Here is a 25,845-nt window from a genome sequence, read left to right as displayed (position 1 = left end):
AAAGACAAGAGTGCCAAATGCAACTAGCATTCATTCATTCGATTCGGTTCCTAATCGATTTAGGAATTTCGATTTATTTGGATGATTTCTTTCTAAGCCATAATGTAGGTTGTGATCTGTATCATAGATTCATGAATACATGGATCATTGTTGGCAGCTTATATATATACTAGAGAGATTTTAAATATATACCCCAAATTTCTTAAGATACACCCATACTTAATACACAACTTATTTCAATTCTCATTCCAATTTTTTTACTAAATACACCACATAAAAAAATCTAAAATACTCTTGAATTTAAAAATCACAAAATACGTCATTATTTGGATATATAAGGCTACTTTTTACAGTAATTAATATATTAATATATATATATATACTAACATCGTATAGATGTTCATATCGATTCTTATTTGTTCTTACGAATTATTATAGATTGTAATAGTTTTTTCAAATTCTTTAACCATAAAAATAATAAACAACATGAAGAATATATATATATATATATATATATATAAGAGAAATGGATGAATTGATTGTTTGAAGAAGATGAATATTTATTTGTTAAGAATGTGTGAAGATGAAATTTAGTGAATGATGAAAAATCATAATTCTTTTTCATGAATTACCTTGTTTGGAACTCTAAAAATAGAAATGATCTTTTTCGGTGAAATTAAGGAATGAATTGATTGTTTGAATCTCCCACTTAATTTTCCATCAAAATATATACTAATTTAAATTTCCCTGTAATTTTTTTTTTTAATTTTTTCTAAAAATAAATTCTTAGTTTTGATAATTTAATTTGTTTTTAATTTTTGAATTATTACATATACATATTTTGGTCATTCAACATACATGTAAAATGTTATTTGAATTATTGAATGATAGGGGGTGTGTATCAAAAGTTTATGGGTGTGTATTTAAAACTTCTCTATATACTATTATACTTATATATTGCAATCAATCCTAACTAACGGCAATTCTTATTTAGACTGTCACACCAATATATGCAATAGATAGACCTTCTGTACATTTCTCATACAAAACCTGATTCAAAAAAAACCCTCGGTTGATTTTGGAAAGCAAATGACTTGGGCATGCTCTAAAGGTTCTAGTTTAAAGACTGGTGCCTATCCTAAAACCATAGTTTCTTTGATTTTCAATTGGAGGATTGGCAGTGCTCAGATCAGTTTTGGTTTCTTGGGACTTAGAACCAAACAGTACCTCTACTTCCTCATATTCTAAATACACAAGAATGTGCCAAATGCAACAACCATTCGTTCATTCGATTCAGGTTCCTAAAGAAGAAAATCCTTCCTTCAAAAAAAAAAAAAGAAGAAGAAGAAAATCCTAAATAGAAATTCTCCAAAAAAAAAACAACGTGGGCCGTGTACTTTGACCATGCCACGTGTCGACATAGCGTACTTTCTTGAAGTCAAAGGCCAATAACGACCAATACGATGCTCCCAAACTTCTTCATTTCCCAGCTCTCCTCATTCTTTCACACTCCCACTCCTAAACGCCGGCGAAAACTCATCGGAAGCCCGAGCATCCCCAAATGGAATCCGCCATTTCATTATCATCATCATCTTCTTCTTCCTCTCTCCTCCTACCTTCGCCTCGCCTTCGACTCCGCTCCAACTCCCAAGCCTCGATTTTACTCCGGAGCCTCAAATCCAGAAGCTTCCTCGCTCCGTCTCTTTCCCGCCAAAACCGGCCTATAATCCGATCGCAAAGCTCCAATCACCGACCGCTCGACGACGGCTTCGTCCTCGAAGACGTCCCTCACCTCACCGATTTCCTCCCCAACTTGCCGGTAACCTCTAATTTTGTTAATTATGAAATTAATTTTGCAGGTTTTTACTGAATTATGAAGTTTAATTCTGCACTAATCTTCACTATGATCTACTTTGTTTCAGTCATATCCGAATCCATTGCAACGGAGCCAAGCTTATGCAGTTGTGAAGTAAGTTTGCTTCATCTTTCTGTATATATATATTTTTTTTTTTTTTACTTTTGTACATTTGAAAAATTGAATTCAGTGATTATGTAAATGATATATTTGTGTTGCTAGGCAGACATTTGTGAGCCCTGCGGATGCGGTTGCACAGAAAGTAAGCGATTATTTTCGAGCTTCCGAAATACTTAGATTTCTTATATTGCTGATTTGTTATGCAAAATGACTGAATCATAACTGTTTCTTAACTGTTTTCCAGGTTGTTGTTCAAGATGATAGTCCTAGAGGGGTACATTTTCGACGAGCTGGGCCTCGGGAGAAGGTAACATGTGATTTTACTCTGAATTATATTGCGTGTAGGGAGAATGGAAAGTATGATTAACTGGAATTTTTAATCTTTAGGTTTATTTTAAGTCGGAGGAAGTGCGCGCTTGTATAGTAACGTGTGGGGGTTTATGCCCGGGGATCAACACTGTGATAAGAGAGATTGTGTGCGGCTTGAGCTACATGTATGGTGTTGAGGATATACTTGGAATTGAGGTCAGTGTAGTTCAGACTGTTTTCATTTATCTATAAATTCTTGCTGTGAAAGGATATCAAAAGCCTCCTTCGTGTTGATGTTGGCAATGTAAAGCATAACTAACTCTCTTTTCCTTTTCCTTGGTATAATTTGTTAGTATCTGGTTACTAGATTCTTTAGAGTGAAGAGCCTTGCAATTCAAGAAGTATATCATATTCTTGCCACTGTTTAAACTTTGCAGGGAGGATATAGGGGCTTTTATTCAAAAAATACATTAAAGTTGACTCCAAAAGTTGTCAATGACATCCATAAGCGGGGTGGCACCTTTCTTCGCACTTCACGAGGAGGTCATGATACTAACAAGATAGTTGATAATATACATGACCGGGGAATAAATCAGGTGGCTTTCTCATAAATATGTGTTTCTCATTTGTTCGGAACTTTGGACTGCTCAGTTTACGTATAGTTTATGGAAGTGGTACCAACTGCCAAGGCATGAATGTAATTGGTAATCTGGCTTTTAGGTATACATAATTGGGGGTGATGGCACACAAAAAGGAGCAGCTCTAATATGCAAGGTGAATATTTCTGTAAGCTGATTTCAATTCCTTGTTATAGCATGTTGTGACATTCGCCTTTTTTTTTTCAAGGAAGTTGAGAAGCGTGGTCTTCAGGTGGCAGTTGCTGGGGTTCCTAAAACAATCGATAATGATATTTCTGTAAGTTCTATCAGTCGTAATATCTTTAAAGTGATATATTGCTAACTTCTGCAAGTGATGTTAAGATATTGCTGTAAGTTCTATTATCCATAATATATTTGAAGTGATATGTTGCTAACTTGTACAAGTGATGTTAAGTTATAATGGCATTTCTAAATTTGTCAGTTAGAAAAATGTGTTAATCGTACAGATTTATCATCCCAATCTGGATTTCTAATATGCTAAAAATTTCTTGTCCTCATATACACACAACATATATTTGATATGGATTGTATCCTGGACATTTTTGGCACATGACTTTTAAAGTTCCCCAACCATAGGAAAGGAACATAATTTAGATATGGTACCAGACTGTTTAAGCTTCCTTGTCTCATTGATCAAGTGATCCCCACTCAATATCCAACATGATTTCTATTCGTTCAATCTTTATGAATTTCAACCTCAGATACAACAGGTGCTGTAATTCACTAATTTGCTGGTATGATTTTGGGATTTTGCTTTAGGTGATAGATAAGTCATTTGGTTTTGATACTGCTGTTGAAGAAGCTCAGAGGGCCATAAATGCTGCACACGTGGAGGTTGAAAGTGTCGATAATGGTGTTGGAATTGTCAAATTGATGGGAAGATACAGTGGTATGTGTCTTGAATAATATAGTTAATAACTCTTATTCAATTAACATGTAGCTATAAGGCCACTATGTATTCATGAATTTTCTTTTGTAGGCTTCATTGCTTCATATGCAACTTTGGCAAGTCGAGATGTGGTAAGACTTTTAGTCCCTTTCTCCAGAGCATTAACCTACTTATAAACTATGACCCAAAAAATTCGTGATATTTGAAATTATATGACAGGCAAATCTGAAACTGTGTTTAATGGTAAGAAATGTATGGGTAGTGAAAGAACTATGAGATATGAGCAAAACAATTTGTTAACTCTAGCTATGTTTTGGCAATGATATCACATATTTTTATGTGTTCTATCATCATTACTTCATTAGAAGGATTTTTTACATCAGTTCTTCATGGAATGATATTCTCAGTGGCTATTAAGAATATACACATTGATTTAATTGTTGTGGTTGGAAAGAACTGATAATGTTGAAACACAACTGTTGCTTGAATGTAACAGGACTGTTGTTTGATTCCAGAATCTCCATTCTATTTGGAAGGAAAGGGTGGACTTTTTGAATTTATTGAACAGCGTCTTAAAGAAAATGGACATATGGTTATTGTGGTAGCAGAAGGAGCAGGGCAGGAGTATGTTGCCCAGCAAATGCATGCTGCTGGAGAGAAAGATGCATCGGGAAATAAGCTTCTCCTAGATGTTGGTCTATGGTTAACCCAAAAGATTAAGGTGTGATAGGTTCTTTCCTTTCTATCTTCTTCGTGGCTCAATGAATATAGCTTTCGGGTCAGTCAATGAATCATTGTTAATATTGAAGTACTTTTTCTTTTCTTTTTTGGAAGTTGATTCCCAAAATTTTATGAGGTTATTTCCATTATTGTTGACCTCAAATATGGCTAGTATGAGCCCCCTTTACTCATGCGTGTCAATGCAACAATAAAGAGCTTCTCATTTTCTTCCATCTTTTCCTTTCACTTTGGTAGACTTGTTTCCTCTTATGTGTTTTGCGAATTAAAGTTTTCTATACTGACTCATTTTGCTTGTGTTACCTGGCATAGGATCATTTTGCAAAAGGTCAGCAGATGGCAATAAATATGAAGTATATAGGTATGTATGAAAAATGTACTCTCTCTCTCTCTCTCTCTCTCTCCTTTACATAAATCAGTATCTAGGGTGCTACTTCTGTATTTATATTATGTTCTTACAATACTTATCTATCTCCAGATCCAACATATATGATACGAGCTATTCCAAGTAATGCATCTGACAATATATACTGCACTCTTCTGGGTCATAGTGCTGTTCATGGGGCGATGGCTGGATACAGCGGTTTCACGGTTGGGCCTGTTAACAGCAGACATGCCTACATACCAATTTCTGTAAGCATTTTTCCTGCTCAGTTTGTTTCTGCTGGGTGCTTTTGTCTCTGGTTGGTAGTTATAGTCTCTATCCGTCTCTTATCTTATATCCAAGTGAAAGTTTAAAATCGTAGAACTTAAGTAAGTTGATCTGCTTGAACTTTTAGTAAGCATGCATGAAAGTAAAAGAAAGCTTGTTGGCATAAACTTTTGCTACCAAGGAGTGAGTACATAAAAGAATAAACCCACAAACAGGAGGAAAAGGACTTCGACTATTTTGACTAAGAACAACATTAGTGTGAAATAGACTGATGGAGCACAACTACATTCCATGTCCAACTGACCTGAATTCTCAGGGCCTATGGAAACAGAACTTGCCATGCTAATTGTAACTTCTAATCTTTATGCAATTTTTTATTATTGTCCTGTTAAAGTTCTATGGATATGATCTACAAGAAGGTAGAAAATATGTAGTTACAAATGGCATACTTGGTGTTGTAGCGTGTGACAGAGAAGCAAAACACAGTGAGCTTGACAGATCGGATGTGGGCTAGGATTCTTGCGTCAACAAACCAGCCTAGTTTCTTGGAGAGAAACGAGTTGCAGGATGGAGTTGATCTGATCAACAGCAACATGGAAAATACCTCTATATAGATATATGCGGCCAAGCTCAGTTCTTTCACGAGTGGAAAGCACACATTGTTTCTTGCATCTGCCAGTAACAGGTCAGAGGTATTACCATGCCTAAGTAGTTTTATGCCGTTCTGTTTCGAAGTAGTTTTACACTTAGTTTAGGGATTGGGAAGATTCTTGTAAAGATATTTAACTGTGTGGAGATGGAGGATGTGATCATGAGAAAGAGATTGGGTGGAAGAAAATGGATAGAATAAAAATAGAAAAACCATTAAAAACCTCAGATTTCATTTGAAAAACGATTCCACAAACATTTTCTCTCCCTCTCAATTCTTTAATCACTCTATTTCTCATCAGCTTTTTCTTCCATTTTCTAAAATTTCTTGTTTCAGGTTATACCCGACCTAAGAAGCATGGACAGTCCAATTTGGGGACACGTGTACTCTAATTTGGACACGGATTGAACACGCATACTCTATTTTAGACATGGATTGGACACGCAATTATGTTACACATGAGGATATGTATGTCTTTTACTCTAGAAACAAAAAAGCAAACAATAAGGAAGATAATATTGGGATTAAATGATGTCATTAGTTGTTTTTATTTGTGTTAAGAGTTTGATTATAAACGTTTGTTTGAACCTTTATCTTGATTTAGATTTGAATTATTCATGTTTGAATATAAAGAATAAGATTATTTGTGTTTCAATTTTTTAAAATTAGAATTATATAATTAAAAATAATATTTAATTAACATGTTAAAAAAAAACCAAAATATGTTGAATTCAACATAAATAGTTTCTCCCTCGGCGCAGTCACTGTCTTGGCATCTATTTTCTTCCTCATTTTGCATTTCAAGTCGACAAGTCATTTGTGACTGGCATCCACCTTGTAGCATATAATATCTCTTCGGAGGCAACATCTTTCCTGTAGTAAAAGGAGAAAACTAGCCTGAAGCACGTATAATATCTATCTTCTGTAGCATAGTTTATACTTTAGGATCATATTGTGTCACATTTAGCCATTTATTTAAAACACTTTGGATAAGTTGATGAGGACAACAACCTCACATCTAATATCTCGTCCTGATCATCTAGTTTCAACTTGCATGTTCCATCAAGGAGCCCCCGGTCACGAAATTTTCTAAATCCAAAAGTTTCATAGACATCAAATGCAAGTTGCAACCTGTCGATTTATCCAGAGGTTGCGTGCTAAAGACTACTGATCAGGATTCGTGTTCGGAAAAAGTCGGAAATTATGAATTCCACAATGTTCTATTGTCCTTTGGGATCCAAAGTTGTTCCTTAGAATCCCGAATCATAATAACCAGGTCTATGCCAGTCATGTGAATCCATTCCTTTGTTAGGTGTCAGGTGTTAGGTGTTAGGTTCGCACACGAGATTGATTCCAAGTTTTTAGCTTCGGTTGACCTTTCTTGCAAGATCTGATTTGTCAACACCATTCTGACACTCCATATCCTCTGGACTTTCGGGTACTGAGGGTGAAAATGTGAAAGTGTGAAACTATGGGAATGGAGATGAGTAACGTACTTGACAATTAGCTGTTGAGCACCCTCTGTAACCTTTTCCTTTTCTCCTCAGAAAAAAAAAATACTTGACAATTTTTTTGCTCATGTATATGGAACTTGGACTTTTAAGGCGGGCACTGTGTGTATAGAGACTACTTACTTCAACCAACGTAAAAAGTTGTATCAATTTTTTTTTAAACTTCCAGCGACTCAGTATACGTCGAAAGTTGCTTGAAGCCGATAGTGGGTAAGTGTTAGATGAACGAACCCTCTCGTGGATCGCCGTAACCTTCACTGCGGAGCATCAAATTCCCAAATCCCAACCGATCGAATGGAGCTAGCTTACAAGAGGAGGCCCCGTCTGCCCCTTACCTGTCCATTCAAGCCTTTCAATATCTCGTCTGGCCCTGTCTTCCGTCGTACTCTCCTCTATCGAGAATTGCTTTCTCGCGTCTCCTCACTAAGAGCTCCCCGGCGACGACAGAGGAACCGACCCGACTGCCATGGCGGGGCGGCGACTCCCATTTTACGTGGGCATGTTATGGGAAGAGAGCAATTCCCTTGCACCAAGTCCACCTCTAATTGTCTACCGTCTATAGGCTCTTTTCAAATCGCATTACAACTTCGTCTCCTTTTCAAGTGCGGACAACTGCATTGCGGATTGAGACTCGAAATTTTACGTTCACCGTTAGAATTCTCATGTCTAAGGAGACATCTACATTGTGGATTAAGACTTCAAATTGGGTATAGGCCGTTCGAATTCTCACGTCTCATTTGATCATCTACAATGTAGACAACTAAAACCATACATTGTGGATTGAAACAGGTGAGATTGTGTATTCACGGTTTAGAATTCACATGTCTCATCGATCATCATCAAACACAGATAAATAATAATTTAAAAGCAAGAGATTGAATTAATAATTACACATTGCATTGTTTAGAATTCACATGTCTCATCGATCATCATCAAACACAGGATAAATAATAATTTTAAAGCAAGAGATTGTATTAATAATTACACATTGCATTTCTTAACTGGTACTTGAGGTATGTAGTGACGGATCTAGGGAATGTTTCAAATTTCGCCGAACGCTAATTTTTTTTTTTACAATCTAAATGTAATAATATGCAAACTGTATACATCAATGAAGTTTTCAATCGGTTGACACTCTCAATTGTCTGATTTGACATTCTGAAATTAAGCATACTAACAAAAATAAAAAATAGAGGATTCAACCAAACAGAGTACACAAAACTTCAAATTCTGATTGTCAAAATTGAATCATAATCAATCAAAAACATGCTCAAACGATCTAATCATCTAAACACACACAACAACATAGATTTTTAGCTTATGATTTATGAACTTGAAGTAAACATAGAATCATACTAAAAATTAGATCACAATCATCACATATTTCAAATTTCAATTCGATGTAATAAAGTAACAAATACAACTACATAAACTAATCCACATGACTTATTAGAGCTTTGGAATCAATTAAATTGGAATTGAAATGGGCGAATAGCAGTACCTGAAAGATAAGAGTGAAGGACTGAGTGAAATTGAAGAAGGCATATCACCCTAAGGGGTTACATAAGCAATCATCAAAAGTTTGAGATCGTTTACCAAAAGGGATTCAAATCTTGGTTGATCTTGGAGACTCTCGAATGAATCCCTTTTTATTGCTCCAAACTTACAGTATGTCAAAGAGAATGAAGCCCCAAGTCAATAGCCCCCAAACTGAACCTAAATCGAACACAAGTCAACCCCATCTCTAAATTGAAAAAACTCATAAACATTAAACCTAATTTCGAAAGAAAATCGAGAAAACCCATAAATCCCAATACATATCAAAATCAAAACTTTAGACAAAGAAATACGCTTACCTTCCAAATCGAGCTAAGTTTTTTGAATCCTCAATGCAATTTAGGGCAGGGTTATCGGGTATCAAATGAGTTTTTTGAATCTAGGGTGAGAATAAGAAAATCAAGCCCTCTTAGCTCATTCAGTTATGAAACTAACCGACAAGTGATGGTGGTGAGCCAAGATCATGTCCGGAGATGGAATTTCTAACAGGGAGAGAAAGTGTCGGGAGTAGTGACAACTAAGCCACAAAATCAGTCCATCTCGTCATCTTCTTCTTCTTATGTGTCGCAAAACAGATCCATGAGAGTGGGAAGAGTGTGGCAGAGGACTGGAGCAGCAGTGGAGAGTGGAGACTACGAATGTTGTGCACCTCTTCTTCTTCTTCTTCTTCTTCTTCTGTATCGCAACTCACAAACTGATATAGGTTTTTTTTCTTAGGCTAGCATCAATGTACTAATTTTTTTGGGCTTCAAATTTTTGCATGGGCTGGATCTGCCACAGGAGGTTTGACCAATTAGATATTTTGGTATTTAATGTATCAAAAAAAACAATTTAGTACTTGAAGTTATGTTTTATATGACATTTTGGTACTTATGTTAATTAATAGGAGAATAAAATAGATATTTATATATATATATTTATATATATTTATGAAAATACAATAAAAACATGAGTTTTATATATTACCTTCAAATCTTAATCGTTTTATGCGTTTAAATTAATATTTTTGGGTCATACTATCAACATAAATCAATTTTATTTTATAAAATTCAATTGTCTCATAAAACTACTCCGTGAGACCATGTTTAATTAACCAAATATTCTTGTGGATATTTAAATGACAAATTTTAGATTTCTTAATTAAAAATCTAAATTTTCACCTTTAATTAAAACTTAAAATAATTCATGTTTATTTTCTAACAAAAGATATAAAAATAATGAATAGTAAGGTTATAGAATTTAAAACCCATAAAATTCTATTTATATTTATATTTTAATAAATAATATATAAATATTAATTTTATCATCTATATTTAATAAAAAAGTTAATGTAAATACTAAAGTGTCACTTACGATCAAACGTCAAAGTACATGTGTGATCTTTTGGTTTACTAAAATGTTCTATTCATCATCATCATCATCATCATCATCATCATCATGTCTCATTGAAGGAATTTCCATTCTTATTTCTAGCGAGTCTCTAAAATCACTAATTTCTCATCTCATCTCGCAATGCAGTAATTCATCTAGTAATAACAAATCCACACCCTTTGATATCCTCACATCAGCAGAAGAGTAGAGACGATCCTGAGAACCCAGTTGAGCTTTGAGCTTCAAGCTTCTTGTCCATCCCAATCTACCCGACTTTGAACCTCCAACTCTTCCGGCTCCGGCGCCTCCTCCTGCTTCACCGACTTCCTCCTTTTCCGACCCGTATTACTCGGCGGGTCGGACTCTCCGGCCTCCAGCGGAAAATTCAGTATTGCCTTCCTTCCCCTGAGCTTGAATGCAGCACAATCATAAGCCTTGGCAGCATCCACATCAGTGTCAAACGTCCCCAGCCAGACCCGTCTCCCTTTCCGGGCCGGGTCACGGATCTCCGCCGCGAACTTGCCCCACGGCCTTCTCCTCACTCCCCTGTAATGCCTCCCCTGCTCGCCGGTGGATGAGCTGGAGTTGGAAGAAGAGCTCGACTTTCGCTTCAGCTCGCTCATGGGTTCTTCTTCGGTTGCGGGTTCGGGTTTGGGGTTGATGTAGTTTGAGACTGGGGAGGTGGACTCGGATTCGGATACGGAGTAGCACTCGGATTTGATGATGGGTTGGAAGTAGGAGAGTTCTGGGGTTCGGTCGAAGTTGAGATTGGTGATGAAGCTGTCTGTGAAGGTGAAGTCTCCTAAGAGATGTTGGCGGATGAGCTCGAGAGCTGACTCATCTTGTTCTTGGATTGCTGCCATTTTCAAACTAAGAGCATATCCTCTTGGTATAAAGTAATGGACTTTGGTCGAGAAGAGTTTCGCAACATTTATATAATAGAAATTAATAGACCTTATGGGGCCGGGGGGGGCTGCTTCGTTTTTACTTTTTAGGTTTTGGAATCGCCATTTTTCACTGCAAAAGAGAATCACTTTTCACCATAAAAGAAGGGATATGACAATTCACTGATGCCTGAGGGATGATGCATGGTCTTATCCATGGAGGGGGGTCATTGAAGAATGAAGATGATGACTGATGAGAGCAACCCGGGTTTGTTTTCTGTATTGGGTTATCCACTTGGTACTAGCAGCATAGCTGTTGTGTATAATGGAGACATTTGTATAAGGACTGGGGAAGGCATCATCATCAATCAGAGTTGCAGCCATGGACAACAAGTTTCTTGCAACTTGGTACTGAGATAGGGGCCCTCCGCCTAGCTTGTATTGTATGCGAGTATGCAACTAACTGATAATTGTGTGTAAAGGGAGATATCGCTGTCTAATTTGATGAGTAAGATCAATGGTGTAGCTCCGCTCTTTGTCTAGATACAAAGGCGTGTGTGTGTACGGGACACTTCACCATCAGCAACTTGGGAGAAAATGAGAAGACAGTGCATGACATAATATATTTCATTAAATGATCCCATTACCAGAGATCAACAACTGGAATACTGGATATCCTAACCTAATCTTGTTAATATGGTAGATCATTATAACACCAGCCGGTTCTGATATGAGCTTTTGTGGTTGAGGTTGTAACATCTTTTGGTCGTCGGAGGTTATATCTATTAGCCCATATGTAAGAGACTCATGCGGTCATACATAGATAACTATCTAAGCTAATACATCAAGATGTGTGCGCTGAAGATAAAACCACCTTGTGAACTCAAAAGACTTTTCGTCTAAAGTGAAAATTATATCTTGTCTTGTGTTTTTATGGAGTTGCTTCTTCTTTTCTTTTAATTTATTCATGAGATTTTACAATTATGTGTATTAAGACAAGTTTTATTCACGTACGAAAGAATTTTGGTATAGCATTAAGCCCTCTGTCCAATTAGGTTCCAAATCACATTTTGTATAACTAGATATTAAACTATACTACTATTGGTGAATTTCATAAAACAAAAGTATGAGACTTTCTATTTTTATGATTAATAGAAGATTGGTACAATTGGCCAGATGAATAAAAGCTGGAGACATAATTACAAAGCTTAGGTTTTGTGAAACAACAAACGACTACTAGGCTATACCGCAACAAACTGACTAGGCTATACCGCAACAAACGACTATTAGGCTATACCGCCATTTGGTAGGCTATCTCATTCATCCGACTTGCGACTATCAATTCTCACTCAATAGACCGGTGGCTAATCTAATGCTCTTATCAGTATCTAGCCACCCTATTTATTGAACCATAAGAATGTTCTCATCACGTAAAGTATAGTTTACTAGATTATCCATTTTTTATTTAATTTAACTGATATTATCTCTCAATTAATTTGACGTTTAAAGCTCACATTATCAAAAGTTTTGTTAATTTTTGTACATGCATCTTTTTTTTCTTTTTCTTTTTGCAAATTATCATAAATGATAACCTCACAAGTTGCAAGATAAACCCAAATCACCGGAGAGAGCCGACTTGCAACTATCAATTCTCACTCAATAGACCGGTGGCCAAACTAATGCTCTTATTAGTATCTAGCCACCCTATTTATTGAACCATAAGAATGTTCTCATCACGTAAAATATAGTCTACTAGATTATCTATCTTTTATTTAATTTAACCGATAAGATCTTTCAATTAATTTGACGATTTAAAGCTCACATTATCAAAGGTCTTGTTAATTTATATACATCCTTTTTTTTTTCTGTTCTTTGCAAATTATCATAAATGATAACATCACAAGTTGCAAGACAGACCCAAATCACCGGAGAGAGTAGAGAGCCATTTTTTGTTCCTCTTCTCTTGCTTACAAGTTACAAGTAAAGGTTAAGTTACAACTCATAACCTTTCATTGAAGGCGTTTAATGATGGCCCCCCTCCCCTCCAAACACCTCTTTCTACGCATATGATTGAACCTTGCCAAAAAGATTATCCACTTCAGTCGACACAGACAATATACGAAACAAACTCATGTCTGCCCTAAATGCACGCATGTACAAGTTCATTGGCTTATGGTTTGGTATCTTAATCTGAAAAATGACTCGGATATTTAATCTTACAGTTAATGGTAAAACTGGTTTAGTTCTTCTACCACGTACTCGAGATCATCTTCCGTAATTTGTGTTACTAACCGAGTGTACATCATGGCAATCTAATCGAGGGTATGGGAGACATGATACCTCCCGTTTGGCCTAATTATATATAAATGAACATAATTAACAATATCATCCTACCTAATGTCACAATACACTGACATTAATTTGTACAGAACAACAGTAATGAATAGTTATCTCCTGAAGTCCTGAAACATGACATCAAAGATAGTTGCAGGTTACCAATGCGCAAACGTCTCCTTATATTTTAGAATTTTACTACTACTAAACGTTGTTTATAAAATTTGAAGTCTGAAGTCTGAACACCATTTATAATCAGAATGAACCAAAACCAGAGGCTCAAAGAAGTAGATTAAAATAAGAAACCATTTCATTAATGAACGAATAAACAAATCCCAGAAGAGCACAAGATGGTTACTTCAACCATATTGTCTATTACAGAATATTAAACTCATCGATCATCTCTAAGCTATATGTACAGTAGCAAACTCCTAAATCATCATCATCATCATCTCTCTGGTATGTAATTAATCAATGAATTAGAAGCTGGTTGTATCCGAAAGGAGATAACGGGGACAAAGGAGGCACACTGAAAATTCCGTCAAGGTCTTTGCAAATCGACGTCCAATTCGACGGCGTTAATGGACAGTTTACTGCTGCGGCTGATGAAATGGATGAACCAATTGGTGAGGTGCTGTTGCCACTGCTTATGGTGTCCTCCTCCTTCTTGATCGCTTTATTACTTCTCACACCCTCACTATTATTACTCTCCACACTCTCAGACCTCCTCCTCTTCCTGCCGACAACGCTGGCCTGAAGAGGCTGAGCCGCTGCGATGTTGCTGTTAATTTCAAGAGGAAAGTTGAGGATGGCTTTGCTTCCCCTCAGCTTAAACGCCGCGATATCATAAGCCTTGGCAGCTTCAACGGCCGTGTCAAATGTCCCGAGCCAAACCCGTGACCCCCTTTTGTTAGGGTCACGGATTTCGGCTGCGTATTTGCCCCATGGGCGTCTCCGGACACCCCTGTAGTGTCGGGCCTCATTCTCAGAATTGATCGAACTTTGAGCAACTGTGGCGCCAGCAGAAACAGTTGCAGGCGCCGCAGCTGGAACTACTGGTGCTGGCTTTGCCGGTATTGCGACGTTGATGGCAGGCTTGCGGTGACTGAGAGTCGAATTTTTCTTTGGGGATGGTTCAGAGCGAACAATCTGAGGCTTGGTTTCGAATTTGAATTCGAATTCGAATTCGGGTTCAGAAGGGAGTAAGTAGTCAGAGACTTTGAAGGAATCATCAGTTTGTGGATATTTTGGGGTTGTTTGCTCGATGTTGGAGGTGCAGCTGTTGAGGCTAGAGATGAAGTTCTCGATGGAGCTAAACTCACTGAGAAGGTGTTGGCTGATCATGTCTAGGGCAGAAGCTTGTTCCATTTTTAATGTTTGGAAGTCTTGGAAGGAATTTGAAGTTTGAAAATTAAAGCGAAGAGTAGTGATTTGAGTGGAAAAAGAGGAGTGTGGAGATGGGTTTATATATGCGTTACACGGGAAGGAGATAGGAACTTAGGAAGGAGAAGCAAAATTTGGGAAAGGTATGAAGGTGTGGCTTCATATTGGGTTCGAGGATAGAGATAGGAAGCATCATTTACGTGGAAATGGAATATACAAAGTCCATAGTGGACTAGAGACTGTTTGAAGACCTTATATTATTGTTGTTTGTTTTAGGATTCACGTTTTTAATTAAGAGTTTCCAGGTTACTTCCAGCTAATGCATAGTTGCATACAACTTTATGAAGATATACCTGAGCTCATACCAAATAGATAACAATCATAACCCTTTCATAACCCACCTAAGCAAAAACTTAATCAACAACAACCAACATTTCTCCTGCTAATTAAGTCCTAACTACATGGTTACTTTTACTCCTTGCAAAGCAATTTGAAGAATTATTCTACAAATGTCTTTAAAAAATAAGTCTTACCTTTTGTTTATCTTCGTCATACGACTCTTCAACTAGGACACTCTTATACAGCCCTTCTTGGCTGCGGAGGTCCGCACCAAAATTTTGGTGCGAATTTCCATCTTTTTACCACTTTTTGATCAAATTTTCTCATCTACACCGTCTAGTATCTAGATAATATTGTGTAGATCATCTCTGCAAAATTTCAGCCAATTTAGTAATCGCTAAGGCCCTCAAAATCGTTTTTCTGTTAAAAATATGAACGGTTCATGTTCTACAGAATTCGGTCCGTCCATTTTTTATTCGATTTTGAGGGCTTTAACGATTACCAAATTGGCTGAAATTTTGTAGAGATGATCTACACAATATTATTTAGATACTAGACGGTGGAGATGAGAAAATTCGATCAAAAAGTGGTAAAAAGATGAAAATCCGCACCAAAATCATTGGTGCGGACCTCCGCATTTGAGAAAATCCGCACTCTTATATGTGTATGTAAGAAGTTTATAAATAAGGTTTCTGAAAAAAAAAACTAGATAACTCTAAACACTACTTTACCGATTTCCTTTCCATTCATTACTCTTTTCTATTCTCCTTACGGTTTTTTGGTACAAGAATTGTAACTTAACATCTTGAGTTTTAATGGCTAACTTGTCACTTCATTTTCGCACTCCATCATTCACAAGTGTGCATCTCAAAAGACTAGAGTTATCGCTAATATGTGAACGTCATCTTAAATGTGAATTAAGGTATCAATATATCTTCTACATGTGTTACATATATTAACATAAAGAATAATGAAACCTTAATACATAATAGTGAATCTGATATAGACGAACTTATGAATGTCTTAATTTTATATAGTAAGAGGATATACATTCCAAAAGTTCCTTCAATTAGGTGAATAATGAATTCATATCAAAGTCCATTCTAGGTTTGGCTAGACTGACAAAACTCGTTAACCAAAAAATAATAATAGTAAGACTGACAAAACTCACAAAAATGTTCGGAAACTTGTCAAAGCTAAAGCTAGACTCAACCTCACTGTCCGAAAACGAACGATAATTAGCTTGTAAATTAAGTCGCTATGATTGCGTCCTAATTACATTAGAAAATAATTAACAAGTAACAACAGCCCACGTGTTTGATTAAGAAGTGTGTTTAACACAATGAACTTGTGTGTCACTGTAAATCATCCTTTGTTTTCTGTGGCGTCTAGTCGTCTACTACTATATGCATGTATACACCAGGCATCCTTTACTCTCTTTTTTTATAAAAAAAAATTTGATGACAGAGCACAATTGTACTAATTACAGTTTAAATTCTAAACACATGCAAGATTGCTGGTGCAATGTAATACTATTTATAATTAAGGTGACAGGGAATATATAATATATCGATCGATATTCAAGATTGCAGCTAACTACGTACATTGAGTTAGCTTAGTTTGCTATGGATTCAAAGAATCTGAAATTTTCAACTGATTGAAGACGAGCATGGTGAGTGACGACCCCAGTCTCCCACACGTGCCATTGGACTAAAGACTAATCAACTACGATATCGACATGCATTGACATTTGATCCCAAGGGCAATTCTAAAACCTAAAGCAAAATTAGAATTAATTATTTTAAGCCCGGTAATCGCACGAAAATATGGTTAATTCCTCTTATGTTACTTAAAATATGACTTTTTGGATAATTTGGTACCTGATGTATGAAAACGGACAATTTGGTACCTGAAGTTTTCATCTGTAAGCCATTTTGGTACATTTATCAATTTTGATCATATTTTTATGATTATTTTCGTCATTCTAGCCCTAAACTCATTAAATTCACATTTTTCTTCATTTCTTCCTATACTTGTGGCCTCTTTGGAGATAATTAAATTGATATATCTACTCCACTTAGCATATATCAAAAATAATTTTTTTCTTAATATACTTATTGTATCATAATTATTTTTTGCAAAGGAAATAAATTGCCTTTATGCAATTGTAATTTTTTATTAAAATATATTTTTTAAATTACTTATAATTAAAATTAATTTAGATTGATAGCTACATTATGAAAAATTATATACGTAAATCATCACAGATACTAAGTGGATGAGTTATCAAATTTTTAGTGATAATTTAGAGACAATTTGAAGGTATTATGAAAAAATGAAGTAAAGTATAGATAAAATGACGGAAATAACCTTGAAAATATGGTTTAAATTGACATAAGTACTAAAATTGCCTAAATTTGAGAACTTTAGGTACCAAATTGTCCGTTTTCATACATCATGTATCAAATTGTCCAAGTAGCTAAACATCAGGTAGCATAAAAGGAATTTACCACACGAAAATATTCCGTGTGTCAAGGTTCACCTGCATCATCAATAGTGTTCATGCCACATATGTGCGGTTTCGTCTCTTTACTTAGTTGGACCGTTCATTAGTGCAAACGAAAACCAAAGAAAGCAAAATCAGGTAGTAATAATATTCTACCACAACAAGCTACTCTAAATTAATGACTTAGATTGTATACGGACCGCAACACTTTGAATCTTTTTGTTTCACGTAACAAAACAGTCATGTAATTCAACTCGAATACGGGTCCTTTGTCACTAAAGGATAAATTGAAATATTGGCTCTCGTGAAATGTTTCACTTCTTTAACTAGTACGCATCACATTAGAATATATTTGTGTTTGTATGACATTCAAAGGAGAGAATTCAATTAAGACCACGTGTGGTTTAACCTTGACGAAATGGTCTCTCATATCAAACTTTCTGCAGAGAATTTCAGGCTGCAGGATCGAACCGAGCAAACGATCATGATCGAGGAGGTTTCGTACATATCGATCTCGAATTCTCGATCATCATTGTAAAGTTCTCAGTAGGTGATTATCATCCATCGAATCTCAGCCTCCTATCCATTTGCAACTTTTGTCCCTTCAATCAACTTGATTATATATCCCCGTGGCTTTATAAGTTTATATAATTCAATTTGGTGTCCCCATGGGAGGCCCTAGTCATGTACTCGTGTTTAGTATCAAACAAGTGGTTTGTCATTTGGATGATGCAACTGCTTAAATTTTGGCCATGGTTTTTTGGATTTATGCTTCACTTTGAACTACGGTTAGTTGGACCGCCTCCGTTTATACAATTGATTATAGAAAATGACATATGGGCCTTTAATTATAATCACCATAATTTAGACATTATTCTGGTGATAACGATTGAACCGACATCTTCTTGGATCTTTGCTTGTCAAGATAAAATATTTGATTTGTTCCCTTTAAATATAAGAAAATGTATATGACTCATTATTTAGCCAGCGAATCGTAAAAACCCGCGGATTCCCACAAGTCTAATAGACTTTTATCCGACCCGCCCATAAGAACACCCGTTAAAACCCGCTTCCGTAGGTAGAGAGTCGGGCTTAGTTTAGAAGTGTAAAACTCAGCCCAGCTCATAAAAGCTCGTCAAAAAATAAAATATTATACATGCATATAATATATTATACATATATCAATTATATGCATTTTTTGGTAATAATTATACATAAAATATTATATATGTTGATAATACTAGATTTAAAATTTTATATTTCTTTATGTTGTAACTTTATACTAGATTTAAAATAAAATTATACCATTATGAAGTAACTATATGAAGTAAACTTCTAGGGATTAATCGACACCATGTGATATTATCGTACTAATATTTAGGGACATTGTTAAAACTTCTTCTAATTCGGACCTCGTATGACCGTCAGAATTTCCGATAAACCGAAAACACTACTAATATGCCATAAAGGAGGACCCATTATCAGGATGTGAACATCGAAAGCCTTCTGCATATATGAAATCATATGATTTTTGTCACCGATTGTGCGTCGTCGCACCGAGGAAACTCATTTGGCAAAGTCTCAGTCAATGGGGTTTTAATATGTCAAAATGCCTATTTTTTTGTTAATCATAGGTACAGACTGTCAAACTATATCCAAAATGAATGAAATTTTTACGGGATCTCTAAATATATATATATATATATATATCGATCACATCTGCTGGTGTCGATTGACCATATTTATAACCAGAGTTGTCGATTGCCGAAGTGTCTACTAATGTATCATAACATTTATAATAGGTTTAAAATAAAACTATCGTATTATGAAATGACTATATGAAGGAAAGTTTTCGGGATTAATCGACACCAGCCGATGTGATTGGTACTTATATTTAGTGACCATGTAAAAATTTCATTCAATTTGGACCTCGTTTGACCGTCAAAATTTCTGATAAACCGAAAACACAACTAATATGCCGTAAGGGAGGACCCATTACAAAGATGCGAATGCCGAAAACCGTTTTCATATATGAAATCACCTAATTTTTGTCACCGATCATGCGCGGTTGCACTGAGGAAACCCATTTAATAAAGCCCCGGTTAATGGGGTTTCAATATGTCAAAACGTCTCTTTTTTGGTTGACCGTATGTACAAACGGTTAAAACATGTCCAAAATGGACGAAATTTTTACGGGGTCCCTAAATATATATACCGATCACGTATACTGATGTCGATCGACCATATTTCGAACTAGAGGTGTCAATCGCCAAAATGTCAATTAATGTATCATTACCTTTTTATATTAGGTTTATAATAAAACTATCACATTATGAAATGACTATATGAAGGAAATTTCTCGGGATCAATCAACACCAGCTGATGTGATCCGTATATATATATTGTGACCATGTAAAACTGTTGGAATTTTCGATAAACCAAAAACATAACTAATATGCCCTAAGGGAATACCTATTACCAAGATGCGAACACAAAAAGCCGTTTACATATTTGCAATCACCTAATTTTTTTTCATAGATCCTGCGCGGTTGCACCGAGGAAACCCATATGGCAAAACTCCGGTCAATCGGGGTTTTAATATGTCAAAACTCCTCTTTTTTGGTTGTAGATACGGACGGTCAAACCATGTCCAAAACTGAAGAAATTTTTACGGGTTTTCTAAATATATATACCGATCACATCTACTGATGTTAATCGACCATATTTCGAACTGGAGTTGTCGATTGCCGAAGTATCGACTAATGTATCATAACTTTTATATTAGGTTTATAATAAAACTATCGCATTATGAAGAAACTATATAAAAGAAACTTATTGGAATCAATCAACTTCATCCGATGTGATCAGTATATATATTTAGTAACATTTTTTAAATTTCATCACATTCATACCTCATTTAACCATCGGAATTTCTGGTAAACCAAAAACATCATTAATATGCCCTAAGGAGGACCCATCACCAAGATGCAAATACTGAAAGCTGTTTACATATTTAAAATCACCTCATTTTTGTCGCCGATCGTGCGTTGTTGCAATGAGAAAACTCATTTGGCAAAATCACGGTCAATGAAGTTTTATTATGTCAAAACCATATTTTTTTGTTGACCGTAGGTACAGACGGTCAAATAATGTTCAAAACGGACGATTTTTTTACAGGGTTCATAAATATATATATTGATCACATCTATTGGTGTCGATCGACAATATTTCGAAAATAATAGAATTTATTTGTGACTTGTTTTTTATAATGTTTTCTAATATTTTTTTTATTGTTCCAAACCCTTAAATAAGAGTATTATGTTTTTGTTTCTAATACAAACCCGCAAGACCCGCCCCGTAAAAGTGGGCCGACTTAGATCTTTATATTTATGAAAATACCCGGCCCGACTCGTCATTTATTTAAATGTAATAGAACCCGGTCCGTTGACGAGCCATATTAGTGGAGGTAGTATATATGTGGTTAATCATGAGCTGAGATTATTGAAGTTAGATTTTCCCACCAACATTATGCAATATGGGTTCAAACAAAAGCGGTAAAGTTAATTTTCTAAATGTTAGCTGATTCATATATTCAAAGGAAATAAATTTCATTAGTAAAATAATTTTTGTCTAGTGCAAAATAATTTTTGTCTAGTGCATACACCCGTGTTCGACCTATCTTCACTCATTATGTAATTCATAACTTTGGAATATAATTTGAGCATTCAAATATTTAACCATGCTAGAGGCCAAGTTGACGTACTATTAGATAGCTAGTGTTGAGATATATAACATTAGCTTGTTAAGTGAACTATATAAATATAAGATCAGTAGGCGACACGTAACGACAGTGCGGATAGTGTCGGCCATGCTACCATCTTCGACGCTCATGTATGTGTTGGCCGGAGCTCTAGCGTTGGCCCACAATGGTCTGAATCTGCAAATTTTCAAAAATTTCTAGAAAATTGTATATTCGGGGCTCCGTTACCGGTGATGGGGCTCCAACCGAAACAGGCATGAGTGTCAGGGGAGAGGAGTGCGGCTAACATCATCTATGCTGTCATTGGGCGTCACCGGAATCGCCAACGTCCGCACTTTTGATGCACTATGGACGTCCACTCTATAACCGGCATGCGCATTTCAGTTATATAAGATATGATATAACATAGAGTCTAATATAAGAAAATGTTGACACAACGAGGCAATGGGACAAAAGAAATGCAGTCATATATTTTTTTATCAATAAAATACAATGTCATATATAGGATACAAGTAGTACCTAAAAATCTGATTAATATAACATATACTGTTCTAAGAATCATGTTTAAAAATAGTAACATACTAATTAACATTCCATCAATTAGGCAGAGAAGTCTAATCACTTCATAATAAGGTTATTAAATGACTACAAAGTTCCTTTAGTCAAAGACCCGGACCTGAGATGAGGCTGCAGCAGCAGCTGCCGCACCAAAACCTTGCCCAATTTTGTTTTATTTTTATTTTTATAAATTTTATATTAGTAAATCGTGGTGTAGATGATTAAGTTGCTTTATAACTTAATAAAATTGCACACTCGTAAGAAGACTCCATACACTTATTATTTCAATAGATTAGCAAAATTAGAGCTTATTACACTTACGCATTTGTAAGTTAACACATATATTGAGTTAATTAAAATACAGATAATTAATTATATATTAATATATAATTTAAAACTTCTAGATTTATAATTTTTAAATTATTTGAACTATTTGACCTCTATTGCAATTGATCATTGATACACAAAAATAATTATTTAAGACTTTTGAATTCTTACAAATGAATGAATAATTTATTTATAGGTTTTTTTTTGTATTAAATTATTAGAAGGCACCATTTTCGGATCTCGCTAGTTAAACTCACAATGAATTACAGAGCATGTGGATTTGATTATTCTAAGAGGTAAGACATAGTGACTAGACCAATTATAGGAGTTTGATGTGGTCGATTATCATTTGCTGTTCCATTTGTCTTTGTTAATTTATACATATAACAACAATTAAAAAGAAATATCATATCAGTATATAATGAAGTGCAGGAATGAGAAGTTCATATGATAATTCTGATGAATTCAAAGGAATCAGATAAAGGAAAATGTGTATGAGATTAGGCCTAAGAGAAGCGTGATTGAAATTGGTATTGACCAAATTGAACTGAATATAAATCGCGCTTTGATAAGTATATGAACATGCATGCATTGCAAATTTTGCACTAATATTATTATAATGGATTAGACGACTCTAAAATCGACGTGTTCAATTAATTATAAGAACCTGCAAAAGCAACTTTTGCTTATCGATCGACAGCCGTAATTTCACGTTGAAAAATTGCCCTAGTTAATTTCTGAACTCAATTATTCATTTACTTACACCGTCCAAACAGAAATCTTCAATAGGTAAGTTTCGTACGTACTTGTACTAAGAAAACTGGGTCAGTGGTTAGCTTAGCCATGACACAGACGACTATTATTTCAGAGTACGTACTGCAAATAATTGCAGAGATTTCAGAACCGGCCATGACTCATCATCATCGAAGGTGACGGACCGACGAGCTCTCTATTACAATATATGTGATGACATAGAGCCCTGCATAACCTTCTTCCCCATCTCATTTTTAAATGAGAACGCAATCAATGGACGGTGTTTATTGGTTTCGAGTGTGGAGAAGTTTCACTTAAAGCTCTCAGTGAAATTGTTCCAGTCAACAACAATGAAAATCTGTAGACATTAACAGTTCCCAGCTGTAAGAACGTACATGAGAAGACGAATTGTGGCACAGCTGATGTTTGTTTGCGATTGCTTTTTCGGGTATGGAGTAACGGAGAGATATTGCTGTTTCCAAGATTATAATAGTTTATAAATGAAGAACCTGAGAAATATAAGAATTTAATACACGAGCTATGGAACCTGACAAAGATATTCATTATATTCAACGAAAACACGATTGTGTGTTGTGTTTTTACATATAAATGATATAATATGCTGTCACATTTTTCCAATGAAATAATGTGTCATGAAACAAATTTCATAGCGGATCGGGTGCTTTGGTCACGTACACTCTACTCGTTTAGGAGGTATTCGGCCGGTTTTCTCCGGTTCCTCATGAAGCAATTTCTTCTTAATTTAGGGAGTTATATGGATTTAATTTGTAAGCTTTTTTTAAAAGACTAAAAAAAGAACCTGATTTAAAGAGAAATGATAAAGATCATAAGTTCATAACACTGATAAAATGCATTCAAAATATGGTTGGGTGAGTAGTTTAAGCGAGACAACTCTGAATGTGATATTGGTTGGAGGGGGTCCAAAGCTGCTTGTTACTTAGCTTGCTGACTCTCAAATTTGCGGTTGCTGCTTTCCTACTACTACTTCTAAGTTCAAACATTATAATTGTCAAAAAAAAAAAAAAGTTCAAACATATATACAAGCCAAATCTGATAAAACAGTAGTCAACCCTCCGATGTCTTCCATGACGGAGAATTGGCCCAGGTTGAGCACTTGACTTAGTTTAAATACGAATTAAACCTGACGTCCAAGCTAAAGGCTACGTCGCTTCATATATCTATCAGTTTCAAGACTTAATTTCTTGCATGATGGAAACCCTAGCTCGTTCTTACGACCGTTGGATATTGACAATACGTCGATAATCAACATGCACTTATCGACTTAGCGTTAGAACGTGAAAAACTAATCTAGGTAGGGTAGTATTTTAGTGATGGTACGCACTCGAGTAGTCAAGTGGCGATCGATCGAGGCAATCAACAGAAGGGCCCTTTAACAAATGGGAAAATTTTGGTAAATGTACATGAAGTTTGGGCCACTATGAATTTTGGAATTTTTGGTACATTAGGTCTTAAAACATGAATTTTAGTACATCAAGTTATGTTATTGACTAAATACAAGTGCATGATGTTAGTAACGTCGTTAGTTGTATGACAGCTATCCAATTCTTTAGGGTAAAATGGTCAGAGACACCCTCTCTTCATCTATTCGCCTTTCATCACATTTTCTTCTGCTCATAACCAGCACGACAACACCACGTACTGTAGATACCTCCACCCCTAACTTCATCACCATTCTCTACCACACTGACTTTTCCTTATTGTGAAAACAAACTCCCTTACTCTCGACCACCACCATAGCGAATGGTTGTTGCGGCGGAGAGAGAGGCCGAGTTCTCCAATTAATCCAACTTCACCCTCCCTTCCGATGGGGTAGATTTTATAGGCGGTGGCACTGTTGCTGTAGGAGAACCTCAATCTCAAACTCCTCATAATCCATGTTGTTTGGGTCGTTGACAATGAACTCAAGTTCTAGATTGGGTTGATGCCCTTCCACATTGTAGATTTCAGGTCGTAGACTGATCACCATATCGGTGGTCTGGATGGGTTAGGTATGTTTTTGGTGAGACTTAATTAGAACGATAGTTTAGTGGATGTGAATCTGGAAAGCGGAAGGGATGTAGTAATGAAAACAAATTTGTCGACCACTTTTCATTTGCCCACTTTGTGTTTACCATTATAAACTCATGTCATATTTCTTTTCTCAACTCAAAGTTATTATCTCAATTAGATACATGTCATGAGTTTAGAAAAATAAACACAACATGGGCAAAGAAAATGTGGTCGACAAATTTAATTTGCTTCCATGTAGTGATTGTGATTAGGGAGGGAGAGATGGATTTGGTTATCTACTTATCTGTAAAAAAAAGAAGGGGATGGCGCTTTATTGGAAGGCACTCTTACTAATCTACCCTTTAACGAATGAATATTTATATAAAGTTAACGACTTAATAAACCCTTAATTAACGTGGTGTACTTATCTTAAGTGGAACTTTCTAGTTCATGTATGAAAATTAATGTTTTAATATTTGGTGTACACAAATTAATTGTGGATTAAACTTCATGTACTACTCTTGAAAATATTCCTTAAGAAATATCTACGGGGGTCAATTTATGTTATGAATTGCAAGCTTTCAATTCAAATGACCTATGTCGTATGGAAAAGACTGTACAATGCGGCTGGTGTGTGTATTTCAAAGTTTGAAAGTTGAA

General features: G+C 35.6%; 3 protein-coding genes across 5 annotated transcripts; 1 reads left to right on the top strand and 2 right to left on the bottom strand.

Annotated features, from left to right (window-relative positions):
* The first annotated feature begins 1,507 nt into the window (after positions 1 to 1,507).
* LOC126803048 (ATP-dependent 6-phosphofructokinase 4, chloroplastic) lies at positions 1,508 to 6,375 on the top strand. Of its 3 annotated transcripts, none has more exons than XR_007673041.1 (15): positions 1,508 to 1,819; positions 1,923 to 1,969; positions 2,078 to 2,117; positions 2,220 to 2,282; positions 2,363 to 2,500; positions 2,722 to 2,880; positions 3,005 to 3,058; positions 3,131 to 3,199; positions 3,703 to 3,832; positions 3,923 to 3,963; positions 4,329 to 4,553; positions 4,883 to 4,931; positions 5,049 to 5,203; positions 5,684 to 5,907; positions 6,208 to 6,375. XR_007673041.1 is itself a non-coding variant. In XM_050530796.1 (14 exons), the coding sequence occupies exons 1-14, from the start codon at positions 1,562 to 1,564 to the stop codon at positions 5,834 to 5,836; spliced, it is 1,581 nt and encodes a 526-aa protein (XP_050386753.1). In that variant the 5' UTR covers positions 1,508 to 1,561; the 3' UTR covers positions 5,837 to 6,188. The 3 variants fall into 3 exon arrangements, 1 of the variants encoding a protein (XP_050386753.1); XR_007673042.1 differs by having other exon boundaries at positions 5,684 to 5,914; XM_050530796.1 differs by lacking the exon at positions 6,208 to 6,375 and having other exon boundaries at positions 5,684 to 6,188.
* A 3,895-nt stretch (positions 6,376 to 10,270) lies between these two features.
* LOC126803054 (ethylene-responsive transcription factor ERF106-like) lies at positions 10,271 to 11,225 on the bottom strand. Its single transcript, XM_050530803.1, has one exon. It carries the CDS (start codon positions 11,171 to 11,173, stop codon positions 10,553 to 10,555), a length of 621 nt encoding a protein of 206 aa, XP_050386760.1. The 5' UTR covers positions 11,174 to 11,225; the 3' UTR covers positions 10,271 to 10,552.
* Positions 11,226 to 13,816: 2,591 nt separating this feature from the next.
* LOC126803796 (ethylene-responsive transcription factor 5-like) lies at positions 13,817 to 25,162 on the bottom strand. The gene is made up of 3 exons (XM_050531533.1): positions 25,046 to 25,162; positions 15,222 to 15,264; positions 13,817 to 15,024 (listed from the first exon to the last, which is right to left on the bottom strand). Exons 1-3 carry the CDS (start codon positions 25,160 to 25,162, stop codon positions 14,000 to 14,002), a joined length of 1,185 nt encoding a protein of 394 aa, XP_050387490.1. The 3' UTR covers positions 13,817 to 13,999.
* Between the last annotated feature and the right edge of the window lie 683 nt (positions 25,163 to 25,845).

This window comes from Argentina anserina, chromosome 7 (assembly GCF_933775445.1).
Source record: "Argentina anserina chromosome 7, drPotAnse1.1, whole genome shotgun sequence".
NCBI lineage: Eukaryota > Viridiplantae > Streptophyta > Magnoliopsida > Rosales > Rosaceae > Argentina > Argentina anserina.
Note: the sequence above shows the minus strand (reverse complement) of the source record. Positions and strands in the feature narration are given on the sequence as shown.